We start from the raw sequence: 23,208 nt of genomic DNA, 5'->3' as shown, positions 1-23,208 counted from the left end.
CTGAAACCCTGTGGTATTGTTATGGTTAGCCTGTAAGTGTTGAATAAATGTGTTAACCAAATATTTCTGACATCTGTCTGCTTCCTGCTGCTAATCTGGGATTAAGTTTCATTTGGGATGTCTTTTCAGAGATTAATGTGTGTGTGCAGTATAGGGCAACCATTTGTTTGAGAATAAATTAGCTTATGTGTCCTTTGAGGCATGTTGTGAAATTTATTTCACCACTTCTGCGTAATGTTTTATATGCTCAGATACACAGTACGATTGAAGTTTCTCTTTTTTGAAGACTGTAAAAAAGCCAATGGACATGAAAGCTTGTGTTTACAAGGCACTTAACACATTGCTAATGATTCCACTCTAATGAAACATCTAAAAAAGTCTTGCAGCAGTAACAACACAAGAATTTTATTGACCTCATTTAAAACCAGTGGGGCCATACTACAATTAAGTGTTCTGATTTCACTTGGCGGTAGAGCACACAGTCTAAGCAGTTACAGGGCTATTTTAATTCCTCTCAGAGTCGCTGACTCAGACACCCTTTCACTCCCTCACACTTGCACCACTTCAGTGACTTGAATTAGTCAGATAGTGCTGTAGTATGGCTTGTAGGCCTGACATGTTTATCAAAATATATTTTCTTGTCGTGTACTTGTACTGAGCAATGGCAGTAATTGAATCTATCTGTCTAACACATAAAGATAACAGCAGGCAGCTAGTGGTGTCTTTTTTATTTGAGCCCTTGCAACGAAAAACAATACATCAGCCTAACATTTGCACTTTTTATAGTAGCACTTCTTGTCCAGTCTTGGCAGTGGAGATACAGAGTTTGATGGGCAGGATGAGCATGCATTAAAATAATAAGGTCAAAATGACGACTTACTTTTAAATAGAAGGCAACTAACAATGTCATTCCTGACGTGAGAGGTTTTCAAAAAAATATATATACATACAGTATATACAGCAGTCATAAAACTAGCATCATGTATATGTCCAAATATTTGTAAAAGTACCCATTTTTTGGTGCATGCATCTCCATAGAAAATGGAAAAGCATGGAAATCTTATGCTCTATGCATACAATATAAAGCCTCTTAGCATTCCTTTTCAGAGCAGTGGAACAGCGTTCGCTGGAGTGTTGGATCTCCACCCAATAACTTTAGGATAAGCTTGAGTGCCAGATCTTGGTCCAGAACAAATCACCTATCATCAGTGACTGATCTCATTATTGCTCTTGTTGCTGAATGCCGTCAGGCCTTCACAAATGTTATCCAGTTATCCAGTGTTAAGCTTTCCTAGAGGAGAATGGGCTGTCACTACAGCAAGTAGAGGCCCCTAATGTACCCCTGTAAGTGCCCCCGTTTGCTCCCACAGGAGTTACACTGAAGTCAGGCTTTAGTGGTGCAGGGCTTATAAACAGATGGTCCTGAAAGCGGAGAAGAGTGTCTCAAATTAGAAATGGACTAAAGATTTTATTTAAAAAACAAAGAGAATAGAGCATGCACATTAATGGAGTATAAGATTTGTGAAATGCTAATGTGTATTTTGTTTCAAAACTAACCATGCTTGCTGAACAAGAAAGAGGTACATATCATTGCTTTGAATCTCCATATCATCTACAATTCAGACAGCACTGGGAATGCTTTTATCTTTATTTAAGCAGACTCAGTTGTAAGACCTGTGTTGAGAGGTGTATTGCAAGCTGACCTCTTCTTGCCCAGACCGTTTGGTCATAACCCGAAAGGCTCAGTGCAAAACAGGAGATTGACCTGCATGCATTTCAATGATTGCTTTCACAGTGCAACGGAACATTGAACATGCACAGGGCTCTTGCTGCTAAAATATCTTTTAACATCAAGGCACTAAAAGCATGATGCCAGTAGACTCACGTGAGTGCATATTGATCCTGGCCAGTGTGTATGGATCTCTGTGATGTTGCTTGCCTGGTTGGCCCACATATGAGTTTGAAATAGAACAGCTCGTGCTGAATTCTCAGGCCCTGGTGACCAGACATGGCTTCAAAGACAAAGGAACCTGCTGATAATAGTGTGGAGGAATCTTCTGACCTAGGAGAGTATGCTGTATCAGTCTCTCTGCCAATGTACTTTCTGAGGTAACATATATGTCTGATTCTGGAAGGAGCCACTTGGTTGGTTTTGTTAGAGAAAAATCTACAAAGAATATCTTGAAATGAAATGGGATAAATATAAATATAAATATGACAAATGAAAAGTGTTGGCTAGAGGGGTATAAAACCCTTAGAGAACTGGGCTGTGGAGCAGTGAAACCATGCTCTCTGAAGTAATGGACCAGCATTATACGTTTGGAATGAGTTTTTTAAAGTCACCATGTTGGAAGTCAAGGGTTTATATTTTGTTTGTTGTTTTGACAGTGATGATTTAGGAAGAGTTTATTTCAATATTTTACACCTGTGATTATAAATACCTTTAGATTAAAATAATAATAATTTATTATTTTATTTCATTTATTTCTCTAATACAGTTACACTAATACTAATACACTCAGAGCCTGTCCTAACCTTTCTGGGACCCTTAGAGAAGTTCTGCTAAGGGGACCCCTTATCTGACCTTTGACCCATGCAAAGCATTTGCCAGTACCATAGTCAACATCATCAACTTAACTCCACTGTTATTTGTTAATATAGAACTGTGGGAAAACACGTGTTTTTACCTGATTGCTGTTTCCACGGGTCACTTTCTTTGTGTTTTTTTCTCTTTTCATGTTCAGAAAGATAGCTCTGCTTCATATAAATCAATGTAGCAGTGATATTTCTTGTATAAATTATGGATACAGTATTCTGGTATTTTACTGTATGTTATTTTTGGGAAATGACCAGAATGACCAGCCAAATATTATTTGGTTAGAGGTTTTACATCTAGAAGTATGCTTAGGCTTAGCCTTCAAAATATCTTATTTCACATACGTGCTTTCATATATACGTACATATTTTGTGTCCTGAGATTTTACAAACTCAAGCGTGTGTGTGTTCTTGGTGGGCAGGGCCCCATTTTGTCACTTATGGCCACTCAATCCTTTTAGAGGATGAGCTGAGAGACAAGGAAGTATACCACATGATCTTCAGCTTCAATCAGTCTCTCTCTCTCTCTCTCTCTCGCTCACTCTCTCTCTTTCTCCCTCTCTCTCTCTCTCACACACACACACACACTCTATCTCTCCTTCCCGCTATATGTCAGTATTCATGTAGAAGTGATGAGTGGACAACGTCTACTGGCTACACTAACAGTCATTTTACCCTCCACCCCCCGCCCCCCCTCTATCTCTCTCTTCTTTTCTTGCTCTCTCTCTCTCTCTCTCTCTCTCTCTCTCTCTCTCTCTCTCTCTCTCTCACTCTCTCTCTCTCTCAATCTCTTGTTCCTTTCCTCTCCTCCCCCATTTCCCTCCCTCTCATCGTATTAAGGATCTCTTTATCCTTGGCCATGCATGCAGTTGATGAGTTTGGGTAAGACTCTCACTCTCTTTCTGGTTGGTAGCCTTTTTTTTCTTCTGTAAGTGGCTTTCGACAGTTTTATGTAAAAATGTAACGGATTAATTTCTGTTTGATTCTGTTAACACTATAAAATGTGCAAAGTTAAATTCAACAAACACTCATCCATTAAAACATGCAGAAGTGTTTTCTCTGTAGAGAATGTGTGGTTATTTTCACTTAAACATTATTATTATTAAAAAAATACATAAAATAGGATCTTGATCAAAATTCCTAGAACTTCTTTACATTGCTTTAAGATGGTGTTTATATTTTAGAAATACAAGTTAAAGTGACGTTGTGTTGTATAGAGCTATGAAAGAGTTGGCGTCATTTTCAGTAAAGCTTTGCTTATACAGAGCCAGCGACTTGTGACACAGTGAGAGTATGAGGGTGAATACATTTGCTGTGTTATGGAGTGCATATGTTCGCTTTGGAGGCTGAAGTATTTTGGAAGTGTGCCACTCTCCCAATCCTGTGTCTGTTTGGTCACGGTGAGGACTTTTCTGTAAAGCTTTGAGGAAGAATCTGTCATTTTCCTCAATGAATCTTCTTCATGCTGTGACACAGCCCGTGTACTTCAGGTAAACTGTAGGTGTCTGCAGTTCTGTACAAAATCTATTTTATACATAGACGCCTCCATGTGGGAAATTGCTCCTAGAGCATAAAGCATTTGGGACTACAAACAATTTGATACTTATGTGGCTTAGAAAATGTATAAATGGTAAATAATTACTTTCATACATATTGGCGACTATGAGGGTGTAAAAGGATGTGTATTTCTTTATTGGTAGCCGTGGTCTCAGTAGAATGTAGCTTAATTTGCTTGTTGTAATAATGCCATGTACTGCAAGTTGAGCTCGCTGTCCTGGGAAAAACATGCATGTTATAATGAATATACACAGTGTGTTACAGTGTCTTTTGGTGACTGAGCTTCAGTAGCTATCACACCCTCATCCTTTAAATCCATGATTTCACTCTTTCTCCACCACTTCCTCAGCAAGTAAGTACAACAGAGTTTTAGGGCCACGGCATTGAAAAAGAAAAGATTTTGAGAATAAAGTCAGAATTCTCAAAATAATCTCTGAATAATTTTGAGAATAATCTTGGAATAATTCGCTGCATGTAGATGGTACAGATGTCAAGAATAAACACTCAGTTCTCTTCCACATCAGGACCAGATTGTGATTAGTTTAAACCCTGAATCGGTGAAAGAACCCGTTTATTCAGAAGAGGGCACGTAGTTTCACAGGATACAATAATGATCACGAAAATGATCGACCCCAGAGTGCTCATGAGACTTCATCGTATTAAGGCTTGTACAATAAACTATAGCCACATCGCAGTCAGGGGCTGCACTGACGGGGTTTAGTCGTCATGTCGTGTGGATGCATTTAATAAAGAATTCTGTTCACTTCACTGACTGCTTCTTTCACAACTCACTAATGGCGCATGACTGTGAGTCTGTCTGTCTACATATTACAATAAATAATAACCCAGTCAGAATAATAGTCCGAATGTTTTCTCTAAACATTCTGACTATATTCTCAGAATTATAGGGACCATTTTTACTCAATTATTCAGAGATTTTTCTCAGAATTATTCAGATTTTTCTCAGAACTATTCTGAGATTATTCTAAGAATTCTGACTTTATTGTAGGAATCTTATTTATTTATTTATATATTTTCAATGCTGTGGTCCTAAAACTGCCGTAAGTAAGGGACAAGTTGAATATGTTTATTGCTGTTAGCTTGTAGTCAGCCTGATTGGCTGCAGTTGCCAGTCTGACCTTGGGGAAGTACCACTCAACCTGAACAGAGATCGGCCTCAGAGACAGCTGTCAGCCTCCATCTCTCCCTCCCTCCCTCTCCCTCTCTCTCTCTCTCTCTCTCTCTCTCTCTCTTTCTCACTCTCTCTCTCTCTATTTATATCTCTGTCTCTATGTTGTATTTCTCACTTTTACATCTTTTTCTCTTTCTCTCTGTCTCTCTCACTCATGGTATCCCTCAGTTTCTAATATCTCTCACTAGACGTTGTCTCACATCTTTGTCTTACATTATCTCTGTCTCTCTCTCTCTCTCTCTCTCTCTCTCTCTCTCTCTCTCTCTCATCCTTTCATATATTTCTAAAATTGCTCTTTCTTCCTAACAGCTCTGCCTCTCACACCTATCTGTCTCTTAGTCTTATCTCCATCTCCAACATTGCTGTCTCTCCCTCACACACTGTTAACACAGTTTCATCATCCTCTTATTCTCAGCCAGTTTTTCCTACGTTCTTCCTCCTTCCTGCTCTACTTTATCCCTGCTCATTCCTCTGCGTCATTCAATTTTTTACTGCTCCCCTTCAGAATGAACAGTTATATTTGAAGGCTCCTGTTTCATTCATGTGCTTACTTAATTTCCTCTGCCTTCAATTTGTCCATCTTTATTTTTCATTAACATGAGTCTCAATGCAGTGGTCCTGCACTGATGGCAATGGATATTTATACAGTTAACCCTTTTGGCTGAGCACCACTAGAGGTGTTCTCCTTTAAGGATTAAACTGCAGTCTGCAGCTAGGCACCTGAGAGAGAGAGAGATATATGATGGGGATGGTGGTGGGGGAGGGGTTGCATGTACTGCTTCCTTAGCAGCCTCTACTCCTCCATCTCTATATGTCTGTCTACCTGTCAGTTCCTCAGTCCGCATGTCTGGTATGGTTTATGTTTGTCACTGTCTAGTGTTTTATTCATTTCCTGTCATTCAGCTGCGCATATAGAGTTTATATAGTTGTACACTGTATCTGTGGGTGATTATGAATTATTTATATATTTTTTCTGTAATGTGATTTTCAACTTACATGTGATGAAGAATCAAATTGTAGTCTCTTAACGAACTAGTTTAAGTTCCATCGTGTGGGTTCTCCACATGGGGGCAGCCATGTGTAAACAGGTGTTAGAACAGGATCTATTTGATACAGGCACATACTGAGATTGCTTTTCAGTTTTTATGAATACCTTGGTGGTGCAATAGTGTGGCTGCTACACTGCTCCAGGGTCCCGAGTTTAAGCCTCGGGTCACTGTCTGTAAGGAGTTTGGTGTGTTCTCCCCATATCTGCCTAGGTTTCCTTTGGTTTCTTCCCCTAATCTGAGAGCTCATATTGGCAGGTCCACTGGATGTTTGAAACTTTCCACAGTGAGAGTGTTTGAGTGTTTGAGTGACTGGGTAAGTGTGCAATGCCATGGACTGGTGCCCTTTACGAGGTGCGTTTCTTGCCTTGCGGTTTCACCTCTCTACCAAATAGCTGATGTGTGGTGAACATAATAGAGCGGGATACCTGCTGTTACATCATCCAGGTGGATGCTGCACACCGGTGTTGGTTTAATTGATGGCCCAAAGTATGTAATGCTCTTTGTGAATTAAAAATATTTACAATAAATAAAGGATAGGTTAGCAATGACCAAATTTAAATGATCTTTAATTATCACCAAACTCAAAGCAGGCTGGGGAACTAAAATAAAGGAAAGATATAGAGAGAACAGATCTGTGGCTAATCTGCAGCACAGGCCTGAGAGAATTAGATCATACATTAAATTTTCCATAATTCATACAATCTCCTTTGACCAAAATAAGCAAATATGTTCACTGACCCAGTACTAATGTAAAAGAAGGGAGATTGAATAGATTGAAATTCAGAATTTCTGCCCTTGTTTTCACTGGATCTAATGTAATTGTTGCAGTTTAATCTTTGATCAGTGTGTGATGTAGGCCTGCTGAGATAATGCCACAATAATAAACCACACATAAGCCACAGAACTATTGTTTTGGTGCCAGCGCTTTGATTCCTGATAAACTTGACTGATGTCAGGTGTTAACCACATGTTAATTGCATTTAGCTTAATTTTAAGAGAAGATCCGGATGAAGCAGTTAAATCACAACTAGCAGTGTAAGACTTGTAGTGACACACAGAGTGAGTAACACTTTACTGAAGGTCATCATACATAAGACATACATGACAGCATCTGTTGTCATTAAAGCTGCTTTATTCAGTTTCACCCCAGGGAGAGTTATGATATCTGAAGTCTATTAGTAGGACGAATTACAGAAGGTTTTTATTATGTCACCTGTGATGAAAGGATTATGTAGGTGTCAAGAAATTCATATTTGTACTTTGTGCTTGATGTCTATTTTACATACATTAGCTATCTGGGTTTTTCTAACAGTCAGAGAGAGAGTGACTCATTTCGATTCCCTGTAGTAGATACATGTTTCATCAATGACCAAACAGGACCCTGAATGAGAATGACATTTCCTTATTCTCTAGAGGTGGAACAATTCACAAAATCAGTAATTTGGTTCGATATAGTATGTTAGTGCACTTCATATATTGTGGCTGTCCAATGAAAATCATATTATATATATATAATTACTACTGATTTTTAAACGTAGTATTATCCCGTTTTGCCTGATCCACGCAGGCTGGATTCTAACCCCCCGTTCACACTAGCAGGTGAAAAAGCGACAAGCATCTAGTCATTTCCTATGGTTTTAGCTGCGATTCAGCGACATGGAGACAGCGACAAGCGACAAATCAAATTCAGATTTTCTCAACTTTATGCAAATGAGTTATGATGCGGGGGAAGCAACATTCTAAATGATTGACTGCAAGAAATAATTTGAACCAATCATAATATAGGGTCCAAAGTTTGCCCAGTTTCTGCTCTCTGAACCGCCCACCCCCCGAGACAACAGAAGACTTTATAACAAAGAAATAATCAAATAGCATTTTTATTTGAGGCAAAAGTTTTAAAAAAAGCTGTGTGAAAAGAATATTTCCACATCCAACTGTCTGTTTTAAATTCATAAATAATTTATTATTGAATTTTATTAAGTCTCTTTTGATTTGCGTATGTCGTGTTACTTTGATGTGTTACACATGTTTAGTAGCCAGTGACTGACTAGATGCCGATCTGAAATTACAGCCAAAAATCAAACGAGAAGCTTTTGCTCCTTTACACCTTACTGTTAGAGACAAGTATCTCAGGATGACTCCGTGAAAATTTATGAATGTAAAACGCAAAATTGATCATTTAATTTGGAAATAATTTTGTTAACTAAACAAGTGCTCTTCTAGTTTTGTTTCTTTCTATTTTACTGTTGTTCTAAATCCTTAGAGTTTTGCCTGATTCACTCAGACTAGTTTATTATAGCTATAAAGGAAAACTAAAAAATGTAACTTAAAAGAGACTTACTTTTCCATCGCATGGGTCTGGCTCTACACGACTCGACTCGGCTCAGCTCGCTTAAAAACGTCGAAAAACCCCATCTCTAACAGGAATCGCTAACTTTGAAACCACAACAATGTCGGCAGTAAAGTTAGGTGCTGTTTACTCATTGTGTATTCGCGTGTTGTTTTTGTTTTTTGGACTAAATACGGCTCTGCACCTCAGTTCTCACAGATTAGATTTACTAGTTGCATGATCGACTTTCACTGGAAATTTTCATCAGCCATCGACCGAGGGAGCACGTAAACCTCTTTAAAACACCTCAAGGTAAAGTTACGAGCTGCCGTTGGGAGTCTGATAAAAATAAATGTGAAAGCTGCTGTAACTTTCACTGGATTTGAATGAGCTCTGCATTTCGTGGTGATTGACATGGCTCTGGCCAATCAGCATTCTGCAGGGTTTACACATCACCATCTAGTACCTATTCAGCACGGTTGGAACCCCGAGTGAGCTGGGACTGAAAACTTACCTGGTTCCAGGGGCCAGGTACCAGATTTGGCCATTGCAAAAGCAAAAGAGCCGTGCCAAGCTGAGTAGAGTCGTGTAGGTTCCATGCAGAGGAAAAGGACCAACAGCCACAGGCTACTATGCCACAGGCTATATGCTAATATAACAAGCTCACAAGCCAGACTGAGGGACAGATTCAGGACTGGTTTTGAGGGTTTGTGCAATTTACGTAGGAACATATGTAGAAAAGAAGTTAGATAGAGGAGGAGTGGTTAGATTCAGCAAGAAAGAGAATCAGAGAAAGAGACGGGAAATGGTAAAAGAGGTGGTAATGAGCAAAGGAAACAGAGAGAGAATGCAGCACAGAGGGGAAGAAAAAAGCAGAGAGAAAAGAAAAGACTCGTCAAAAGAAAGAGGCAAAGAGAAATTTATGATGAAGGAGGAAGAACGAGAGAATGAAACAAGAAAAAGAATAGATGGAGAAAGAGTGAAGCAAGTGGGAATAGATGGAATTATATAGAGTGGGAGAGAAAGAGGGAGGAGCCATGAGCAGTGGTATGGGGGAGGGTTTTTTTGGCCTATGGGGCTGGCAGACCATCTCTCATGTCACAGCTGGAAGGGGAGGAGGAGTGAAGGATAGAGGGAAGGAGGGAGGGTAGGATGGAGAGATAGAGGGTTGGGGGAGGGAGCTGGTAATCCACTAGATGAAGCGAGAGAGAGAGCGAGGCAGAGTCAGTGTGAGGTTGATGCCTCATAGCAAGCATCATTCCATTCAGCTGAGGATTGCGCTCTCTCTCTCTCTCTCTCTCTCTCTCTCTCTCTCTCTCTCTCTCTCTCTCTCTCTCTCTCTCTCTCTCTCTCCTCTCCTACTCTCACTGATGCTCTTCTTCAGTGTTGCCTTGTCTGCCGTCTCACCAAGGATGAGATTTCATATTATATTTCTGAGAACTGCTTAGAATTTGATTTTAAATTAATTTTTAATTCTCTACCACTGGCTTCAAGGACTCATTCCAGGAGTGTGTGATTGGACGATGAAGTCTGGCCTTTCATTGACTCCCGCTGTGGATGAGGCTGCTGAGATGCTCTTCCAGTTCCTGAACCTTTAACATTACACGCTACAGGGGCGAACAGAGGGAAGGGGGAGGGAAAGAGGGGATTCGTGTGAGAAAACGAGGGAACGAAGCAAGTGCAGAAGAAGAAGAAGAAGAGAGAGTGCAACCTGTTCCACTCTGCTATGACCTGAAGTGATGGATATTAACCTCCAGTCACACCGTTTCTACTTCCCCCAGATCTACTGTGATGCTGGTGCTCAGGTCACTGAGTATAAGATCAGGTAGGTTCTGCTGTTGTGCCTCGTCCTCTGTAGCTCGTGCGAGGTGTGGAGTGGAATTCTAATTGAGTCGCTTTTATGAAAACGAGGAGGCTGGAGGATGCCTGATTTATGGTTTCCGCAGCAGCCTGGTGCGCTCTAAAGCTCTTAGCGCGATTGAAGCCTAGTGACTGGCTCTTTTGTTCTTTCCGGGTCTCACTCTGTCTTTCTCATGAAGGTGATTCCTCAGAGGCCTTGAGAAGCTGCATCAGCAAGATTCTCACAGCTAAAGCCACTGTATGGTTTTGAAAGGTCAGCTACACAGCTACTATTCCCAAGCAAGGTTGTTGTTGTCTGAGACAGAGCTTTGCTTTCTGGAGAAGATGCACTTTTCAAATAGAGCATTAGTTATGGGCTGTAAGTCTGTGTGTTATAGGATATTGTGATAAATTAGACCCTATCAAGGTTTTTCTGAGCAAAACAGGAACACGTATCGTACATTGACTGCATGATTTATTACAAAGGGAGCATTATTAGAAATTTCAAAACCTCCATCCTGGTATTATTGTCATATTATCACCCATCTCTAGCCAATATTAGCTTATTTAGCTTTGGCTGATGTATTTTCTATGCCCCAAAATGTATTGTCAGTACCACTTTCTTTTTAAATTGAAGCACTTTGCTTAGGATGAGCATGTAGTAATAAAATATCACAGTGAAACCACTGAAGTGCCATTGGTGTGATGTCTCTCTCTAACCTAAGAATGTTTCTGAAAGGCTTTGTTACAGCATTTGATTCATTCTTCATTTCCCTCTGATATCTGATCTTTCTGCTCATAAATGTTCTGCTGACAGTGATGGTTTGAAATGTTTCTTTACACCATTTGAAAACATCAGCTGCTCTTGACATTGTTGGAACAGTTTGTGATGAATAGATCTATAAAAAAAGGCCACAGTTGTGTGAAGATGCCTGTCTAAAACTTACGTTATTGCATGTTAAATAGCTATTTTTATTTAATTTAGTTTACTACTATTTTCATTTAGGTTTTTTTATGAAAACCAATGACATATCCAACTTACTCCTATTATAGCTTTGCTAGAAGGAAAAGTTTGAGAGCTGAGGTTGTGACCCTGCATTACAAGGAGAGACTTTACTGCTCTCAGTTGAACACTGATCAGATTCTGATCTCAGATTCCTCTCAGTTCTGGATTAAACTGAAGTGGATTTTTGTGGAACCCAGTGAGCTGGAACCATGACTTCTGTTCCCAATACCCCTGTGTTTTTCAGAGCCAACCTGAGTTTATCTCTCCATTTCTCCACTTATCCATCGTTTCAGATTTCATCTTGTCCTCTAATCTCTTGTCTCTCGGCAGGATTCGTCTATTTTTTCTCCCAATCGCGCGATTAGAGACGATTTAAAGACTCTGGCTGTATTTTTGGTTCTAATCAGATTTTATTTCTGTGATGGCTCAATCCTTCCATGTGGGTTGTTAAAGAAAACACACCCACACACACACTCACACACACAAAGTGGACCACTGGATTTTGAGTTTGGCGCGGTCACTCGCTTGTTCTTCCAGAAAGTGTTTGATTCGGGTCCACTGTCTCTTTTCTCTGGTTTGGGAGATAATCTCTGCGTGTGTGTTTGACTTGGACATGGAGCTGGTGGTTGTTCCTGCCGAGTGAGGATTGTATTACCGGCTCCAAATCCTCTGTCCTCTCAGAGAGGAATGAGGGCCAGAGAGAGGAGAGCTGGTATTTTTTGTGTATCCAGAGGGACACTGATTTTAGTACAGAACCTATTTTAACCAATCCAGCCACACACACATTTTTGAAAGAGAAGTTGTTTGGAAATTTGCTGAAAGAGTATGGTCTATAAAGAAAGGCATTGTTGTCTGCTTGGATTTTAAAATTTAGGACCACAAGTTAGTCATTCTTACATGTACTTGGACCTGTATTTTAGATGGAAAAGTGGTGATAATACTGTTAATGATATGATGAACTGTATAGACATAATATTTATGTCATTATAGATGAACAACACCAGAAAACCCACTGAGCAGTTGTTTTTAAGAGTAAAGCAGACAAGTGAATGCTGACCTTGGCGAAGCTGCAGGGTTTGTGGTGAGGGTTTACTGGCTGTTTCCACTGCTCTGGGGCCCTGTGTGCTGGGGCTATTGAAGTGATAATGCTGATCAGCTGGACTTAGTGTGACAGAAAAACCACAGCTTCAGAAAAATGTTGCACATGTGCACTGGTGTACTGTAGGATCAATAATGTTATTAGTGCAGAGGGAGAGGGGAAACAAAGAGGAGGGAAAGAGATGGTCAGGAAAGATGATGGAGAGAGAGTTAAAAGCCAGATCAAGTAATAAATATCTGTTGGAGTATTAGCATACTGCCTTGTCCCAGTGGATTTTCCACATAGGACACGGATACAGGTATTACCATTAGTAAACTGAAAGGCCAAGCTATAATGGTGCAATAAGTTGTTGCTCTCCAACGAACACCCGCCCCCCCACTCACCCCAACATTCAAGGTCAAAAGGCTCTTAACGTGTAATGTAATTTCATGAAAGAGACTAATTTCCAAGTAATAAGGGAGCATTTCCTTTGGTCTGTAGCTTGTGGAATTTTCACACAACATGATGATGTAAATCCAAATTGATTCATTTTTATGTTTACAGCTTTGATGTGTTTTCTGTGTAGACTTGATGTGAACATTTGAAATGAGTTCCATTGCCTTTCCACCATGAAAGGGACCTATATGTGAATTAAAATAATGCAAGAATGATTTAAATAAGAAGAGAGAGAAAGAGAGAGAGAGAGAGAGCAATAAATGCTTGTGTGTATGTGTAATATCTGACACTGGAAATTAGGGTTTGACTGGAAAAAGAATGGATGGGTGTGTGTATGCTGAGCAGTGGATGCTACAGAAAAGCCTTTGTGTTTGCAGAAAGCCTTCTGGATACCATGGAGACATGGTGCTTCCCAATATCCCATAATACAGCCAGGCAAAACACCATGGCAACCACGCCACAGGAGAACACTCGGTGGATCCTGTCAGTTCTGATAGTGAGGGGCTGCGAGACCAAACGTAACCTTTTCTTAAGTGTGAATGTCTGTGTGTGCATTTCTGCAAAAAGAAGAGAAGCTTTCAAGCTGTTCTGGGTTTATATTTTCCAGACCAGACTTCAGAGTGTCTGCTCCATATTTTCAAATTTAAAAATAAGTAAATAAAATGTAACTGAACAGAGGCAACAGAAAAAGAAAAAAATAGGTTAAAACTGCTTAAGGTATTGCCTTAGATAAATAAATAAAAACAATAAATAATCCCCATTTATATATCTCTATATATATATTGCTACTCATTTTGTGGTAAAAAAGACTGCTTTCACTGTTATATACTGTTATCCAGTGTAAATATATAAAGAATTTGGTACCTTTCTGCTGTTTTGTAAAGCTGGAAAGGACCCATGTTTCTGTATCTGATGCCTGTAGGTTTCCTGATAAAATAAGGCCAGAGTAAAACCGTAGGGCAAAACAGATTGAAAGCTTGCATACTTTCAGGGTGATTGAACTCCAACAGCAAAATCACTCCACTTTATGACAGAAGTGTTAGATTAGCTGCTCAAATATTTCTTTGCTCACAGTACTGAGCAGAAAACAAGAGTCAATCTGCCCCTCTTTCCCATTATTTAGGTACATCTCTGTTATTACATGAGATTTTCTGTCTCTGAAAATAAGCCTCTCTGAGCTACATATATCCCTGGCCATTACATAGATGACATTCCTTGGAAAGCAATACTTCTCCAGGGTTTAGTGTCTGAATGACTTTGTTCATCAAATGAATGCCCTACGGCAGATATATATTTATTTATTTTTAATTTCAAAGACCATGCTGAAAATAGTGTTGACTTTCAAAAGAATAAAACAGACTATGCTGTATGCCAAATGCTGATCTTAATTCCTGTATGTAAGATATATATATGAAATATGCTTGATGCCGTGTGCAGTTCTGTGACTGGCATTAGCAGATGTCCAATGGCCGTACTAGTAATTTCTTATTTCCATATTGTGTAATCCCTCAGATTATTGCACAGGCTCTTGAGATTTTTCATAATGGAAATATTATTTGGGGGTTGTGTAAGTATTGAAGGTCAGTGATGGTGGCATAGATTTTTAGATGCTAGATGAAGTAAAATAATACAAACAGGCCACCTAGTCTTATTTAGTTAAACACTCCCTGAAATTCCCATTAAACTGAGCTACATGACAATCTGAAGCATACCACTGTTTATTGTTTGTGGATAAGTATAAGATCACTTGTGGCAAGAAGGAAAAAGAAAACGTGGGTATGAAATGTATTCATGTAATCCCAGTAATCACACAGACTTGAGAAAGGAAGAAACGTCTGATTGTTTTAAATTCGTGTGCAATAATTTATGCCAAACTGCTTTTTTGAACCAAGTGTATTTTGTGTCAGAAACTTTGTCACCAATAAACAGACACTATTGTGTACCCAGCTGTAACTGTTGAATAACTAAATATTCAGTGTCCAGCTCATACCTTTGGCAGATTAGAGACTTTACACTGCATGAATTATTTGATAGTAGAGTGAAGGTTTGAAGCTGTGTTGCTTACTACAACATCACAAAGCTCATTCATTCTTTTTCTTTTCAGCATTTCTTTCTAGGCCAGGCACATATTCCACTCCAGTTGTCATGCCAACAGATTAGTGCGTTCTTGTAGTCTATGCAGTGAAGTGAGTAAGCACGAGGGTGCCTCTGAGACTCCAGACTTCACACACACACACACACACACACACACACATACTCATTTATGCACTTGCAGGTAAAATGCTCTGTCTCACAAGCTCTTGACTAGAAGCGATAAAAGGGAAATGCAATGTGAAGTGAACACAGCTAAGGAGCCTCTTCCTGTTGTTGCCTACAGACTACTGTTCTTTAACAGTTTATTATATTGTACCATCTTATCTTGACTAGTGTGATATTTTGAGGGTAATGTAACACTAAATGTTAACAAAATATTGTAGAAATTTTCTCTTCCAATATTTCTGGAATTGTGGCAATTAATATTAACAAAAACAGTCTGCACTCTTCTGGAAAAGCTTAAAGCTTTCCAGGTAGGTCAGAGCTGCAGACAGGTTATGGAGGTATGAGTGGATATAGAGGCAGAAGCCTTCTCAGGCATAGATCTGCACATACTGAATGAAGGCACAGGTGCTGATTAATATCTTAACAGCTAAGGCATTGTTGGGATTTGTTTCTTCTAAATCTGTAATTTTCTGAACAGAAATTAATTTTTAGGGGTTTAATCAATAGCCCGAAGAGGAACTTAACTCAAGATGCTGGAAAATATCTATGAGGGTTTGGTTGATTTAACTGTGAGAGCATTAGTGAGGTCAGGTACTGGTGTTGGGTGATTAGTTCTGGATCACAGACACCACTCCAAATCATCCCAAACATATTGGATAGGGCCTCATCATTCCTAAGAACACAGTCACCACAAAGTAAGATCACACTGCTCCACAATCCAGTGCTGGTGTTTTAAACCCCAGTAGCTGACTTTTGGCATTGGGCCTCGTGACATGATGACAGACTCATGTGTAGTTGCTTCATAATATTCTTTTGCATGGAGATTATACAAACTGCATGTGCAGTTGAATTCCCATGTCAGCGGTGGGTGCACCTTAAAATAGTTGTTGTGTTAAATGGTTTTGACATATAGTGTAGCTTGGGGTAATAGATTAGGACACAATAAAGCACAGCTTTTGTTAAACACTGTATTTTTGACCTGTAATGAACTATTACCTTGTCCAGGGTGTGTTCTTGCCTTGCACCCAGTGATTTAGAGTAAGGTCTGGACACTGCGACTCTGAACAGGATGAAGCGGTTACAGAAGATGACTGACTGAATAATAGAATGAATGAACCATACGTTTGTATGCTGAAGGTCCTCATAAACCTGAAATTAACAATGTACTGAAAGAGCTACAGAGTTCATTTTTTACATTTATACCTAATGTACATATTGGCATCATGTTGGAAAAATGTGCGTACAGATTTTGAGGAGAAAATGGCCAAGAGCTTAATTTGTAGAAAACAATGGGGGTATGAATTGGTCCAGAAAAAAACACAGATAAACACTTTCAACTAATTGTTCAGCCCTGGTATCAGTGCTTTACTCAGGAGATTACACAAGCTGTGTTTGCACCACTCAGTGTCTAGACCAGCAATAAACCTTAAAGAAGCTAGATTGACTAATTAGAAGTGGTCGGTTTTGCTTAGTGGATAATACTACTGCATTCCACATGGCAGACTGGGGCTTGATTCCCAGCTTGGGCATTAACATCACAATATACCGATAATAGTCCTTTGGCAAGACTCCCTAAATAAAAGTGTCAGGCACCAAATAATGGAAATTTAATTATGAGAGGTGTCCTGATACTTTTGGACAATGAGTGTTATCTTATTGTAAAAAAAGCAGACTGCTCTCAGGGATGAGGAAGCATCTTTAATGAGAGGAATTCAGAAATCACTTCAAGATCCATCCCTCGGAGAACATCCGCTCAGAGTGTAAATTATTTCACACAGCTGAACCATCAGCTCTTTCTGTTTCTGTGTCAGGACGTTTGAATTCTCTCCATCTGAGCCGAGAGGACTTTCTTCCCCTTCCTGCCACCAAACCTCAAATGCGCAGCCGAGCGAGCTGCTTATGTAACATTCACCCAAAAAAAGCCTGACTCATAATTTTTGACTGCTCATTTCTTCATGCTGGAAAGCTCCGGCCTGAACTGTTTTCCTTGGCAGTAGATGCTGCCCCTCATCTCCAAATCTAAACCTTTTCAAACACTGAACTGTAGCTCAGAACAGTCTCTCGCTGCATTTAAATCTGCCAGACGTCTGCTGCGGTTCTGCTGAGCTCAGCTCTCTGCTCCCACCAGCTCAAATACGCCACCTTTGTGCTGGAATGTCCTGAACATTATCACTCTTGGAACAAAGTGTCTTATTTCCATTTTTGCCATTTCCATTATTTGACTTAGTATGAAAACACCAGCTGCCGTTACGTAAAGATAAGCAGACTAATAGAAGCAGCCCACACCTTTAATGAACTAATTATTTGCTGACAAAGCACACTATTGTTAGCCCATCACAGGCCATCTCCCACTCACTCAGTCAGTCACAAACTGTGGAGAATTTCACATTTTCATTTCACCTACTGACATGTGTGAACAACGTAAAACACTGGAAGGGAATGCAAACTGCCCAGGTCTGTCACATCAGCTGAAAAATGCCCATGCTGGATAGCGCTGGGAGTAGAAAGGTGAGAGTGAGGCAAATTTTGCTCTTTAGGACTCCTGGTTTTGGATGGCTGAGGCATTACCAGGGATTGAACTAACAGTCTCCTTATGAGAGGGACAAAAAACACTAAACACTTCTCCACTGTATTTTTTCATGTGGATAGTATAGTGTTTTGTAAGATGGTTTCAAGAATGGTTGTTTTTAAAAAAAACACTTATCTAGTCTGAAAAGGGAAAGGGTTTTCTCCTTTTGGAGCCTTTTTTTCGTGGAGGCTAAAATGTTTGGCAGGTCCTCACATTGAAAATGTGTTTTTTGTTTGTGTCCTTGTGTTTCCACAGTTTAAATTTGAATTACACATTGAATTACACACATTTCACTATTTAGCTGAAGGAATTAAGATATTAATGTAAATATCCCACAAAGACAATACAGGTGAGTGTGTGTGTGTGTGTGTGTGTGTGTGTGTGTGTATGAAATGTGCCATGTCCTGAGTGTACAGATATAGTGTGGTGGCTGTGTTCTCTCTGGAGAATGTGGCCCCATAGGGAGCAAAATTTTGGTGCTAAACTGGCTCTGTGTAAGATATTTATCCTCACTAGAGATTTAACGTGCTGGTGTGTGTGTGTGTGTGTGTGTGCGCACACGCATGCATGTGTACACAAAACTGCCAGATGTGATGTGATATAACCGTTATCATTGCATGGCAATGATTTTCTGAATAAATGAATGTTTTACTGCATTTCAAGCTTTAAAGCTCTGTTCAGCTACACTTCACTTGACCAAACACTTACTTTTGGAAATGGTCATATGTTCAAATCAAGTTGCATGAAATCCACCCCCTGCTGTGTGGAATTAATGCATGGCTTTAGCAGTTTGAGCAAAACATGTATAAGATTACAGACAGTTGCTTTAATAAACCATCTTGCAGTCAGGAATGGTGGTGGATGATGGCGTGATATCATTATTAATAAGGTAGATTGTGGTGTGTTGGCGATTAAAATCAAGCAGGCAAGCTCAAGCACTCTTGCAGATAATACACTTGTGTGCAGGTTCATTCACTGCACTGCAGTCTTCATCATCTCACTCTAAATATAGCCTTATATGTATCGTATGCATTATCATATCCACATGAGTCATCACTCATTCCAGTGGTGCTGAGAATGTTTAACTTGTGTTTTCATGAAGTGAAAGCATCTCGCTTATTTTATCATAGCTGAGTGCGATCACATTATCCCAGCAGTGGTCCAACACCTAGTGATTTGGTATTTTAACAAGACAATGTATATGCAAAATTTACATTAATTTGAAGTATAAACAGCACCCCAAATTTTGATTTATGCACTTAATAACTGGTCTAAATGTTTTTTTAAGAAGATCCCCCAGTATGTGCTACTTTAAAAATTGCACTATGATGAAACTGATCAGAATCATGGTAACACAGCGTTATGTAAAACATATCTCAGATTTTAGCTCTGGGCTGAATTCTACATTGTGCACATGGCTGAGGCACTGTTTTCAGAATGGTTCGGATGGCTCTGTTGCACTATTCTGTACAGGACTGTGTAGTATCTCACGGTGAGAAGAGATGCTCCCTGACAACGCTGTCTCATCTGTTTGTGTGTTTGTGGCTCTGTAAATGCGTCATCCGCTCTGCCCACTCACCTCACTGAGCCATGCTTTAATTCTCAAAAGCTGACTGTGAGACTGCAGCATTACACAGCTAATAGTGCAGTGGAATTAGGACGCCTGTGTGTAACTCACTGCTGTGAGATCATTAGCTCATGGCGGTGGAGGCACTGATGGAGGTGTGTCTTCTCAAAAAAGTCAAAAAGCCTAGAGCAGGAGAAAAAAAAATACAGAATGTAAATATGGACAATGTGGCAAAAAAAACAACAACATATTTTCACAATAACTTTGAACAGCAGTTAAGTTTAGCAGGGCCATATGTGATTGGTTTAGCATAGTGGTTAACATCACTGACATGTTGTTCCATTTCTAACTCAGACTGAAACACCAAGCTGAACAAATAAGAAAACCCTGTGCTTTCTCTGTATGAGAATATCTGCCAATTGCCACAAAAATTAAAAGTAATAATTTGAAACAGATTCTCAAAATTATTAATATAATTACTATTATTTAATGCTTCATATGTCTGTCCAATCAAAAATATGTGTCTCCCAAAATAGCAACTTTAAAGGAGAAGGAAAAAACTTCCTTAATTTTAATGGAAGTCAATGTAAAAATATTTTGGAGCATTTCTATTATATGATACATTTTCACAATGTGAAGTGCAGGTGTTAAGTTTCAATGATGTAGTAAAATAAAAATTTACATAAGTGGATATACATGTTTTTGATTGGACCGCGAAGATATACTGTGCTGAACTGTTTGTATTAAAGGCCTAATTTTGCTCTTTTTATTAAAACATATTCACAGAAAACTGCCAAAATGTAATTTATTCAAATAACAATCAACATTTTCACATTACTCATCCCTAAACCAGACTATGGAGCAATCACCCAATTAATAATGATGAAGATCTGTAAGCCTGGAGGGGATCTTGACTGACTTTATTGCTTGTCTTTTGTGTCTTTATTCTAAAGATTTATTACTTTTTATAAAATCACTGATTTTTTTTTGTTTGGTTTTATTTTATGTTTTTATCATTTGAAGTACAATTAATTTGAAGTGAGATTGCTGTGCTGTGTGAGCGCTGTCCAGTGGTGATGTGTGCAGTGTATGTAGCGCAGGGCAAATGAGATGAAAACAAAGCGAGTGATTATTGTGATGTGTTCAGTCAGCTGTGATGCAGTGGGAGAGTGAAAGAGAAAGGGGAGGGAGAGAGAGAGAGAGAGAGAGAGAGAGAGAGAGAAAGAGATGCAGATGCTTCCAGAGCATTTCAGATTTCAGTCACCACATGCTTTCACTAGATGCAAAGAAACAAACCCACACATTAACCTGGCTAAGCCTGTCACCTGCCCCACTGCTAAACCCTGTCTGTTTACTGGAACTGCAGAATATGGTAGCACTTGCGCACACATACACATGCACACACAAAGCTGTACACTCACTCATTTTGAAACATGATCCAGACGTCTATGCTTTGGTGTAAACAACACAAAGCCAAAGAGCATGCTATCTGGTGAGTTCATTTAATTATATTAAATTACATGACTATGGTTTTATTGACCCAAGCACGTGTAAAAATAAATTTACAGTGAATTCATTTCCAGTTCATAGGACTGTCAGCCTTTATAGAGACATCAGTGTAAATGTATCTCAATGATGAAGTCTTTTAGGAAGTGATTTATTGTATCATGTCAATGTCATGGGTAAAAAGACACTTACTCCATGTTACTTCACTCATCCATTTAACAACACTTAATAGTTTAGAGATTGAAAACATAATTCAGTTTGGTTGCCCTGACATTGTCACCTGAACATTTGTCTCGTCAGACCACAGCATGCCCACTGTGTGTTGGCCCGGTGTTAACTCATGGCTTCTGCTGTGCATTATACAGCTAAATCTTGCATCTGTGATTGATGTGATGAATTGAGAAGAGTTGGTAAATGCTCTGGTGATGTTTGTCACAGTAGGATGCCTGTTTTTAAGGCAGTGGTGTCTGAGGGATTGAAGGTTTTGATAGACTGGGATTGACCTGCTTGTTTTTAGTATCATTATCAGGACAGTCCACATCACCAAAGAGACTATGAAGAGTGGTGAGAGGTATGGTAGAGGATGTCAGGGTTTCTGAGAGCTGCAAAGACGTCCTAAAGCTCTATATCCTGCTTGTGCTTCCAGGAGTGAGATATTGAAAAGGGGTTAGAGGAACGAAGCATGTGTCTGAGGGGCCAGGGGGTTGGGGTGAGAGTGGCCTGAAAGAAGGATGAGAGGATGGTACAGAGAGAGAGAGAGGGAAGAGGAGAGATGTGTGCATTGACATTAACATCAGGCCAGCTGAATTATCCATGAGAGGTGCAGGCATGCAGCTGGGCAGAGCAGCTTCAGAAGCAGCTCGTGATCTTCAGGGGGTCTGACAGGCCGCCTGCTGGCTGCACTCACACTGCTTCCCCCACCCCCTCCGCACAATTACACACTGGGAGCTTAAAAAAGGAATGCAGTCGTCTTAAATCTGATTTTTTTTCGGATGTAAAATTGAAAAATATTGAAACAGAAACTGAACTGATATTATTGACCAAGTAAGCGTATATGATATGTAATATTCATCAGTATTTGTACATTTACATTATACCTTCTACTCAGATTTAACAGGTTTGTCTGGATAGTTAAAAGATAGTAATGTGACATTTCATGTGTGTGTGTGTGTGTGTAGAGCAGAGATAGAAATGCTCTGGATTCCTCACTTGAACCCTTTCTATCTTTATTTAGTCTTCTGTCAGGGTGCATTCCAAACTGTGATTTATTCATATTTCACACAAATTTTTTAATTTTTCAGAGAGAGAAAGAAGCACTGTTCACCATCCTTCTGTGATTTTTCTTTCTCCTGTTTTTTCTGTTCCGCTCTCTCTCTCTCTCTCTCTCTCTTTCTCTTGTGCTGATGCTATTTCCCTCTGATTGCCAGAGCTTTAAAAAATTAAAACCAAGTCTGAGGAAATAAATGAAGCAGCTCTGCACTCACTTTTCACATTGGACGATTTAACAGCTATTTGGAGGAGCGCTGCTAATGTATTGTGAGTGTTGTATTAGTCTCTAGGCCTCAGATGTGGTTATTTTTAACTAGGGGACATGTGTGGAGCTGGAAGATGCAGAGTACAGAAATAAGTAATCATAGTCTTCATTCTCTTCTTCTCTTTAAAATGAACAGGACTGTATTTTAAAACATGAAAGAGAAGACCTGTAACACTTGGCATGGCATTGGGTTTCATGTCCTTTAACAGTTTTCAATATATGAAAGTACGAGAATATAATAGAAGGTGTGTTTTGCCCTTCGTTTAATCTTCACTTTTTACTAATTTTAAAGTGCACCTATTGATGACTCCATAGAAAAGCACTGATTATAGAATAGGTCGCCATTCCCATTACAGTCCTTTCCATTTTCCCCCCAGTGCTGGCCTGTGGAGCAGTGGAACTGTGTTCTCTGGGCTCTTGGACCTACATCTAATGGGATAAATTAGAATGGTGTTTATGATCCAGACCTAATCTACTAACATTAGTTCATGACCACTCTAATGTTTATGTTACAACAGCAATAAGAGCACATACTTCATATTAATACCTTTAATTTCAGACAAAAACCTTGGGCAAGCCAGTCTCTGTAAACTCTTAACACCCTACTAGCTTACTCTTGGTACTGGGAATGTTGAACTTAGATACTTGTGTAGCTGCACCCCTGATCGTCAT

The 23,208-nt window shown here is 39.5% G+C and overlaps 1 protein-coding gene across 2 annotated transcripts in view; it reads left to right on the top strand.

The window, feature by feature from the left end:
- The window catches only part of evlb (Enah/Vasp-like b), a 50,262-nt gene that overhangs the window by 4,357 nt on the left and 22,697 nt on the right, over window positions 1–23,208 (top strand). Inside the window, exon 1 of one of the 2 annotated variants that reach the window (XM_066677153.1) lies at window positions 10,434–10,547. The exons of the other annotated variant lie outside the window; for it this stretch is intronic. Coding sequence (XP_066533250.1) covers window positions 10,462–10,547 — 86 coding nt within the window. The 5' untranslated portion in view covers window positions 10,434–10,461. Of the gene's footprint in view, window positions 1–10,433; window positions 10,548–23,208 lie in introns of those variants that run through there. 2 annotated transcript variants of the gene reach the window in all.

This window comes from Hoplias malabaricus, chromosome 7 (assembly GCF_029633855.1).
Source record: "Hoplias malabaricus isolate fHopMal1 chromosome 7, fHopMal1.hap1, whole genome shotgun sequence".
In the NCBI taxonomy this organism is placed as follows: Eukaryota; Metazoa; Chordata; class Actinopteri; order Characiformes; family Erythrinidae; genus Hoplias; species Hoplias malabaricus.
This window is presented reverse-complemented; position numbering and strand designations above follow the sequence as displayed.